This window comes from Malania oleifera, chromosome 3, assembly GCF_029873635.1.
Source record: "Malania oleifera isolate guangnan ecotype guangnan chromosome 3, ASM2987363v1, whole genome shotgun sequence".
NCBI classification, from domain to species: domain Eukaryota; kingdom Viridiplantae; phylum Streptophyta; class Magnoliopsida; order Santalales; family Ximeniaceae; genus Malania; species Malania oleifera.
The window spans coordinates 86242801-86252473 of record NC_080419.1 but is presented as its reverse complement, the minus strand read 5'-3'; the positions used below and the strand labels follow the sequence as shown (position 1 = coordinate 86252473).

The 9673-nt window shown below is 35.9% G+C and overlaps 1 protein-coding gene across 1 annotated transcript; it reads left to right on the top strand.

The window, feature by feature from the left end:
- Positions 1-788: 788 nt before the first annotated feature.
- LOC131151407 (uncharacterized) lies at positions 789-1172 on the top strand. The gene has a single exon (XM_058102651.1). It carries the CDS (start codon positions 789-791, stop codon positions 1170-1172), a length of 384 nt encoding a protein of 127 aa, XP_057958634.1.
- The last annotated feature ends 8501 nt before the right edge of the window (positions 1173-9673 follow it).

The following is a 9673-nucleotide window of genomic DNA, read 5'->3' as shown; positions in this document are numbered from 1 at the left end:
CACAAATCTAATTCTAATGACTGAAATCTATACTCTCAAACACCAATTCTCATGATTATATATATATATATATATATATATATGTATGTATGTATGTATGTATGTATGGTTAGTATTTCAATATCCAAATCCAAATTTCTTAATGTTGTGCTAAAAACACAAATTAATGAATATGATGTATAAATTTTTATATTAATCAATAGACTTCAATGTCATATAAAATTACTTATCATACAAATTAAAATTTTAATTTAAGTTATGGCTAGTTATTAAAATATGATTTCAATAACATGCAGTGGAAGTAAGTTGAAGCCTTTGACTAGGTCATCCCGCCTCGATACTAATTGACAACCTTTATTTATTTATTTTTGGGTTGTTCCGTTTATCTGCTGGAATTTCTGTACCAACGCCTTTTACAGTAGGCTGCTCCGTTTAATGTGCAGTGTAAATGCGAAGGCAACGGTCAAACCGGAGCCGTTTCTTTTCTAGCCCTTTTTAGATGGTACGTTTCTTTGCTCTTTCTTTATTTTTTGTTAAGAGGAAAAACGACTTTAATTCTATTCTTGTGTATGAATTTCTAAAAATACCCCCGTTTTCCGCAACGCGCTGCCGCTGATGCGACAACGAAAGACTGATCCGCGCGCGTCCTGCGGTTTTCTTCGCTTTGTCCAGCTCATAGTAACCGGAACCCCCGCTCTTGTCCGTCGCACCCTAATCCGCTCGTTTATTTATAACCCCTCGCGGGCACCCCTTCCTCCTCATTGCCACACACTCTCTCTCTCTTAGCCATGGAAGAAGAACGGTTATCGTCATCGTTGCTGAGGCAGAAGCTCAAGTCATCGATCTGTCTCGCCGGCTGCTGCTTCGGCGGCCACCAGGAAACGATGGGCACGTCGGCGGCGTTGGACAAGCCGCGGACGTTGCGGTGGTCGCCGGAGTTCCGGGGAAAGAGCCGGAATATTCTTGCGCGACGAGCGGGCAGGTCGCGCCGGCATTCCTCCGACTTCAGCTACGATCCGCTCAGTTACGCGCTCAACTTCGACGAGGGGACGGAGGAAGACCGGACTTACGAGTTGCCGCTCCGGAATTTTGCGGCTAGGTTGCCACCGTCGCCTCCGCGGGCGGCGAATAGAGTGCAGTCGCCGTCGTTGGTGGCTGAGTGCTGCCGTTGAGAATGTAGATGTTTTCATGAAATTTTAACACTTATCGTAGCGCTGAAATATGTGGTGGATTGAGAATTTTTTTTTTAAGCTTTGTGCGATCTTCAAACCTCAATTGTACGTCGATTGTATAAAATTTTCGTTGTCAAAAAAATTATTATACAAAATAAAATGCCCCCTTCTGCCTCCGCTGAGAGCTTCCATAAGCGATTTCAAGGAATTTTTAATTGTTATGATGCTAGTTATGAATTTTTTTGTAGCTATTCCTTAACATTGGGTGTCCTTCGCTGACATCTACCAGAGCAAGCCCTGGGATGCACCATAGCGGAGACTAATCTCACGCCCCAGAGTTTCTACCCTAAGACGTTGCAGGGAGGTAAATCAAGATTTGCTTAGCGAAGCAAGAATAGAACCCGAGATGCCTACCCGGGTCACAGACTCACAGGCACGTCCGAATCCGCCCTTGCCACCTCTCATGTGGTTATTATTATTCTCATTATTATTGTTATGTTGATCCAAATATAAGCATCTTTGAAAACTTTACAAATTAATCATAAAAATTTATTAAGCGGTGGCAAAATTGTTATTTTAACATTTTTATTAGCATTTTATTAGCAAAACTCAAAGTGAGAATATTACTGACAATCCTACTATATATCTTAAGATGATTAGACATAGACATGTTCCACATCTCTATAAAATTAATAATGAGGGTATTGATCAATTGAGCAATCTAAGATAAACTAAAACAAAGTATCAAGTTGTAGACAACTAGCAAAATAACTTGAATAAAATGTCAAAGTTGTAGATGAGCTCTTACCTAAAATGAACAAGCTTGATGTGTCAAATTAAAACTGATCTAATTAAGGTCTAAGTAAGCTGAATCTATGTCCTTTTGCAACTTGCATGTGGCAATCTCAAGCGAGAGCTATTGCCAAGAACTTTAAGATATAAAGGCGTAAGTATAAGACTCCTTATATGCCTAGGTAAAAACCTTTTTTCTATTTTAAGAAAACATAAGCACAAACTCTTTGAGCAAACTCTTCAGCGAAATTGTAGAGTAGTAGTAGTAGTAGAAATCAAAAACAACAACTCAAGCATTATAGGGTTGTTGCCAAAACACTCTAAACATTTTTGTTTTCTAGGGTAATTCATTGGAGACCAAGATTAAGATAAAAGATGCAAGTTATTGATTTGGCTAAGACTATGTAGCATCAACTAGGGCTGTCCATGGGAATTAGCAAAAGCCATGGTGACTTTGCACAATAATCCATTAGGGCAAAGTGGTTATGCATTGCCTTAAAATAAATGACCATAATCACACCTGCTAGACTTCTAAACAGACAATCATACTACATCAAAAATTTTTTATTAATCACAAATATAGGTTAACCTTTTTTCCGAAGAGTATCACATTTTATAGGCAAAAGCAATTATCATCACTTAATATTGCAAGTCTAGTAGGATCTAAGTAAGAACTATAGAGAAAAATTTTAGAATCTAGATGTTAAGTAAAAATAAGACAAAATATATGAAATGTAATTTTAGTCATGGTTGGAAGAATATTGGAAATAAAGTTAACCATGATGATAAAGAAATCAATACTACTAGTAGATTTTGATACCTTGGATCTATTCTGTAAGCTGCAGGAGAAATTAAGATGCAATGCACAGAGTTAAAGTAGGATAGGTAAAAAGTGCTTCGAATGTACTTTGTGATCATAGAATACCCTTAAAATTAAAAGGAAAGTTTTATACTACGATTATAAGACTAGTTATACTATAAGGATTAGAATATTGGACGATTAAGAAACAACATATCTAAAAAGTAAAAGTTGCTGAAATGAGAATATTAAGTGGATGAGTGATATAATGTTAAAAGGTAAATTAAGAAATGAATGTATTCACGATAAGTTAAGGTAACTCCTGTAGAAGATAAAATAAGGGAGGGATGATTCAAATGGTTTGAGTACTTTTGAGTACTTGCAACATAGGCCACATAGTGCTTCAGTGGGGAAGATTAAATTAGTTATTATAGGGGGCAATAGAAAAGGTAGTAGTAGACCTGAAATAATTTAGAATGAGATAGTGTGTAAGGATTTAATAGCCCTAAACTTGTTGAAGGAAATTGTTTGTAGTTGCATAAATTGGCGGAAAAGGATTCATGTAACTGACCCCCACCTAGTGTGATTTAAGGCATGGTTTGTTGTTGTTGTAAAGTCATCAAATCTTATGTTGACTTTTTGAGTCAAATCCTTGTTTTGATTCTGACAAACTATAACATCTCATGATTGTAATTAGTGAATGAATAGGTAAAAATTTAGATGACACAAGTAATGATGAAGTGTGGAAGCCAAGACAGAACTTAAAAATCACATTATCTTGGGAATTCCTTGGACGTATAACAAGCAAGGAATGAATACTTTACCATTTTTTTAATTGTATTGTACCGTGTCTTTGATCTGTAATAATTGCATATCATGCATGGTGTAGGTAGATGCTCAAAATAGACCATAGATTGACCTTAAGGAACCAAAGTTTTCATAGAAAATATTTTTGATAAATTATAAGGACAAAATAGGCCAAAATCACAAGTTTATATCATATGCTCAGTCGACCGACCCATAATACCCTTATGGTGCTCAGTTAATTGAAGGTCAGCTGACCGAACGACCTTGAACTTCATCTTCCTTAGCCAACCGACCAACTAAAAGCATATGAATCACTTTTTGGCCAGCCAATCGACACCTTGCTCGATCAACCCAAGTTCTTAATTTGATCTTAAATAAGCGCTTAGTCGACTAGTGAAATGAGCACAAATTTTGCTTAGCCGATGGACCATTGGTACTCAGCTAGCCGTCCAAAAACGACAACTAGCCAAGCTACGAATGATTGGAAATCACCTTTAAGTAGCCGATCAAGCACCATTGCTCAATTGACCAAGACTTTTGGGTTGGTTTATATTTTTTAGCACTAATCGTCATTATTTTTGCAATTAAACAATGAGAAATAAGGTGTACACCCAAGAGGGGGGGGGGTCAATTAGGTTTTTAAAGTTTCTTTGGAAACTTTTATCTAGTATAACCCTTTTCAAATTATATTAATTACAATCACACTCTTCAATTAACAACATAATTAAATTTATCAACAACTTCACAAGTATAGTTGATTTGCAATGACCAACACTCAATCCAAGATTTAGTATTAATTAATGAATAATGATAAAAGGTCAAAATTTCAATATTTAGAATTCAACTTTTCAATATATCAATCTAATCAATAAGGTAAGCTTGATTTCACAATAAAATAAAAATTTCAGCAAGCTTCCAAAATTCAGATTTTGATATCAAACAAGTTACTTGAGTTTAAGTATGTTAATGAACTTTGATATTTATCAACATACTCCCTTTAATCAAGGTTTTCGCAATCAATTTACTTCCTTTAACCAAGGTTTTCGTAATTCCCAATAACTATTTAATTTCCAACAATTAAGTAGACATCCACGTAATTTATACATGCAAAAAATTAAATAGAGTAGGGAAGAGAAAGACATGAATATTTTATGAGATTCGGCTATTCCCGCCTACGTCCTCGCCTTAGACACACCGCCTAAGGATTTTACTATATTGCTCCCTTAACCGGGTGGAGCAAAATATTTACATACTCCTTCAAGTAGGATGAAGTCTTACTCTCTAAGTGATATCCCACGCTTGGTAGTCCATCGATTCAACAATCCTAAACCGTAAAAAATAACAAGAGAAACAAGAGCCTTGTGTACAAGTAATACTCTCAACAAAAGCAAATTAGTACAAGTTAAAACCAATATACTTCAATCAAATAACAATATAGAAATATGAAGCTCAAGTAATTTATCACCGGGATTCTTTCTTGGATTTAATGACTTAATAAAACGTGCAAAGAATCGTGAGGTTTTTTTAGAAAAATCACAGCAAGTTGATAAGCAAGAGTATTAGCACAATAGCTTTGAGAAGTAGAGAGTATATAGTTTGATTGCTGATTGTTAGTATTTTAATTCTTAGGTTAATCATGTATTTATAGAGTTAAAAAGTGATTTTTCATATTGCCCAAGTTGCTTGAAGTATTTTCCAAGTTTTCACAAAGTTTGGAGCCCAAGAAATAAAATTTGGAAAGTTTCCCTTGCTGTTATAAATTTAAAATCACAAAGGTCAGTCGCCTGATCCTGAAGGTCAGTTGCCCGTGCCTTTTAAATTTCAGTGTATTTTTGACACACAGTATGGGGTCAGTCGTCTGACTCGGTTCTATCTGCTTTCATAAAAAGCTCATAAAATGTTAGTCGTCTGTCTTGCTGTCAACTTCAACCACCCTTCAGTATTTTGGGTATAACTTTCACTATAAAACTCCAAATAAAACAATCTTGGTATCAAAAGAAAGATACGGAAAAATCCTACAACTTTCATGTTGAATATTTTTCAAGATAGGAAACTGTTGATATAGAAAATCGCACATCAATGCAGATATAGAAAAAAAATAAGTGAATTTGGAGAATCCTGTTTTGGTACTTTTTATTCCAAAAATAATTTGAACCATTTTGAAATAACTTTTGACCTTATAAAAATATTTTTCAAGTATTTTAAAAGGTATCTAGGTCCAAGTAATTAACCTAAAAGTTTCATGCATCCATATTGAAATCGTTTGATGTACTTACATGAGACTTCTTAAAAGACTATAACTTTCTAAGCGCTAAATCTTCATGTATTTGCTTTGCTCTCAGTATCTTCACGTATTTGCTTTGACTTCCTTCATGTTTGACTTGACTTTAAGTTTCAATAGTCTTTAGCTTCATAAGATCTTGTATCTTTGAGTTCGAGCTTTCAAAAGTTTTTGTTAAGCACTTGTTCTTGAACACTTGAGTCCTGAATCATCACTTAACCAAATATGTTAAGTTCTTTTGCTTTGTTATCATCAAAACAAGATTTTAAACCTTGTGAGGTCAACAATCTCTCCCTTTTTGATGATGAAAAATAAGGAACAAAAATGAGTAAGCCTTAATAAGGCCCCCTTTACAATATTTGCAATATCACGATCATTTTCAATAAGCAAATCAGAATTCACGATCAATTTCAATATCATGCTTGTATATTTCATTTCATAGTTGAGTCAATATGTATCCTTAGGTATGCAGTGTCATGCTCGATTTTTGCCCAAAAATTCTCCCCCTTTTAACATCAATCAAAAATAGTAAGATATGAAAAACATATAAATACTAAGACAATGAACAACCATAGGCAAAAGTATAAATCTAGTAAAAAAAAAAAAAATAGAAAGTTTGCATTCATTATGCATAAAAAGATAGACAATAAGTCCCAAAATAACATGAGAAAATACAAAAGATTGTATATTAGAATTTTCAATAATTTCCAGTAATCATGATATCATTACTTAACAAGTAGAACTCCCTCTAAATGAAATGTATTTCATATTCAATTAATTCATAATTTCATTCTTGAAGGACAAACTATGTATCCATGTATAGTATGAGTGTAAATATCATGTGAAGTTATCATCATTATCAATCATACTTTTAAATTTATTATGCCATGCTCATGTTCAATTTGCTCACATTCAAATTTGCTAAAATTTCCCCCCTTTTAATATAAAAAAGATCAACCGAAAAAAATATTATGCAAAAGTACTACGGAGCAAAAAAAAAAAAAAAAATCGCATTTAGATCACAATAACAAGGTCCATAAGCCAGCATATATTTCAATCAAAAGATGGTCATCCATTATTCAGCATGCAACATGTAATGACCCGAAGAATAATGACATTTAAATAATAAAAAGAAAGGGAAATGGAAACCGGAAATAGAAAGAGGCAGTTGACTTCGTCGATGAACACGACGACATTGCATTTTGGAAAGGATAAATCCCGAGGAAATTTTCAGCTCCTCGTCAATGAGGGTATAACAGGAGCTCGTCGATGAGGGTTGGAGTTCGTCGATGAACTTTCTACACGACTCGTCGACGAGGTGACATGGCTCGTCGACGAAGAAATACCAAGGGGATGACTTTGGGGTTTCTGAATTTCGTCGACGAAGGGGAGAGTTCGTCGATGAATTTTCTATTGACCTCGTCGACGGGGTGACGTGGCTCGTCGATGAAGGCCACAGTTTAAATAGGCCTAAAGTTCATTTTTGGACGAAATTTTCTGCGCAGAGCTTTTCTCTATCTTACCCTTCGGTCCCTCCTTCTTCTCTCTTCGATTCGTGTCAGATTTATGCCGATTCGACGATCTGAAGCCACCACAATGCTCTTGGAAAAGTTCTTTGCAAGTCTGCCGGAGCGGATCGTCGATGGAGCTGAAGTGGAAACCATCCCAAATCCAGGGTAAGGCTTTCTACTCAATATTTGGATTTTTGATAGTTATAGAAAGTGTTATATGGGTAGAAATACTAAACTTTAGTTCTGGTGAATGTTATTTCCAGGGTGTTGAGTTGGGAACCTTGCGGGTGCGGGACAAATTTTCTTAGGGGCTTTTCAGGATCAGGTAAGGGGGTAAACTAAGCTAGTTCTTTTTGAGAAAATGTATGTATATATAGCATTTGATTTCAGGAAAGTAAATATGTTCATATATATGATTTATATTTGAGAAAAAACTGTTGAAAATAATGATATGTTGAATATATGAAAAACCTGCTCAGTGTGACATAAGTAGAAATTGTTATGAAATACTGTTTTCTGGAAATGTAATTATGATACAGATTTTTATAATGGAAAACCGGCATACGGGGTGAGATTTTTATATATGTTTTGCCGGTATACGGGTCGTGCTATGTGTGTGATTTGCCAGCGTACGGGCTGAGCTATGGATATATTTTGTCAGTGTACGGGTCATGCTATGGATGTGATTTGCCAGCGTATGGGTTGTGCTATGATATGATTTGCCGGCATACGGGCTGAGCTACGGATGTGATTTGCCAGCGTACGGGCTGTGCTATGAATTGTCGGCGTATGGGCCGATGATTTTCATGATATACGTATATATGTAAAATGACATGATTGATTTGATAATTAATGATATGAAATATTCATGTATCATAGTTTCAGTATATGTTATATGATATCAGAACTTGGTTGGCTTGGTCTAGGCTAGCACTTGCACGGTATCGTTGTTATGTGTCCATGGTCTTCATGATTATGATATCTGTGTTAACGCCGTTGTACGGAGTGGTGTGAGATTGGATGGTCAAGTGGTTTTTAAGAAGTGTGTGAGCACCCCTGGTGTATGGACCAGGTCTAGCAGACCCATAAGACTTACAGACTGTACTTTTGACTTAATAGTGGTCGGTCAACCATTGTCAGGTCCCGCCTTCGGGCTACACAACCCAGTCATGTGAGGGTAATACATGACAACAGCCAGTGAACCTACCAGGAATGTTTTTGATTATTATTATTATATGAGATGAAATATGTTAATGAAAATGCAGTATGTTCTGTCATGTTTTGATGATATATATGTTTTCTCATATTTGACAAAACAGTTACTGAATATGTTCTGTATGATATATGTATAACACGGAATACTCATGTTGCCACACACTGATATTAGTTTATTTCCCTTACTGAGAGGTGTCTCACCCTTAAATTTTATAAACGTTTCAGGAGCCCCTAGTAGGAGAGCGGGTAAAGCCCCGCTGATCTAGTACGGTAGATCTGCCCTTCCAGAAGGGTAAGTATTTTGATAGGGTCAGATGTATTTTGTGGAAATGACCCTACGACTTTTTTTTGGGTTGAGTATTGTGTATATATGTATATAGTGATTGTAGTAACTCTAGTATTGTGATGTATGGTAATGAGATGTATATAATTGTATGTTCCCTGCTGCTTAGGCTTACGTTTTGTGTTACGATGTATCCCTGGTACCCACGGGTCCAGGTAAATTATGATCTACTGAGTTGGGATTTGTGATATTGATTTTATTATATTATATTAAAAAAATGTGAAAATTAAACAGGTCATCACAGTTTGGTATCAGAACCTAGGTTGTTAGGTTCTGTAGACTTTAGAATGCAGCGAAAACAATACTAGAGTTTAAGAAATGATTTGAGGTTTTGTTCTACAGTCTAGAGGCAGGACTTCCGAGATAGTTTTTGTATTTTTCCTAGGGTGACGATTTCAGGAAAACCATAGTAAGCTATTGTCGGGTTGTGTTCCTAGAATGTAGAACTGGGGATTAGAAATAAGTTAGAAATGTTGAAATAAGTGGTGAGGATAGGTGGGTAAATTATAAGGATATAATTTCTAAGTTGTGCTTGTTGTTTTTAGGATGGATCCAGGAGGAAGTAGTGCCCATGCGAGTGGCAGTGATGGAGCAGGACCAACAGGTGCAGCTGGGACCGACTTTGACGTGGTATTACGTAACGTGGCTCAGCAGGTTATGACTGAGATCGTTAGGAGCTCGAGGGAGCAGAGTGGTCCATCTGCAGGTCATGGGTGCACTATTGAGAAGTTTACAAAGATGGATCCTCTGGTA

Excerpts from the sequence above, each read along its gene's own strand:
- LOC131151407 (XM_058102651.1), top strand. The coding sequence starts at position 789 with ATGGAAGAAGAACGGTTATCGTCATCGTTGCTGAGGCAGAAGCTCAAG.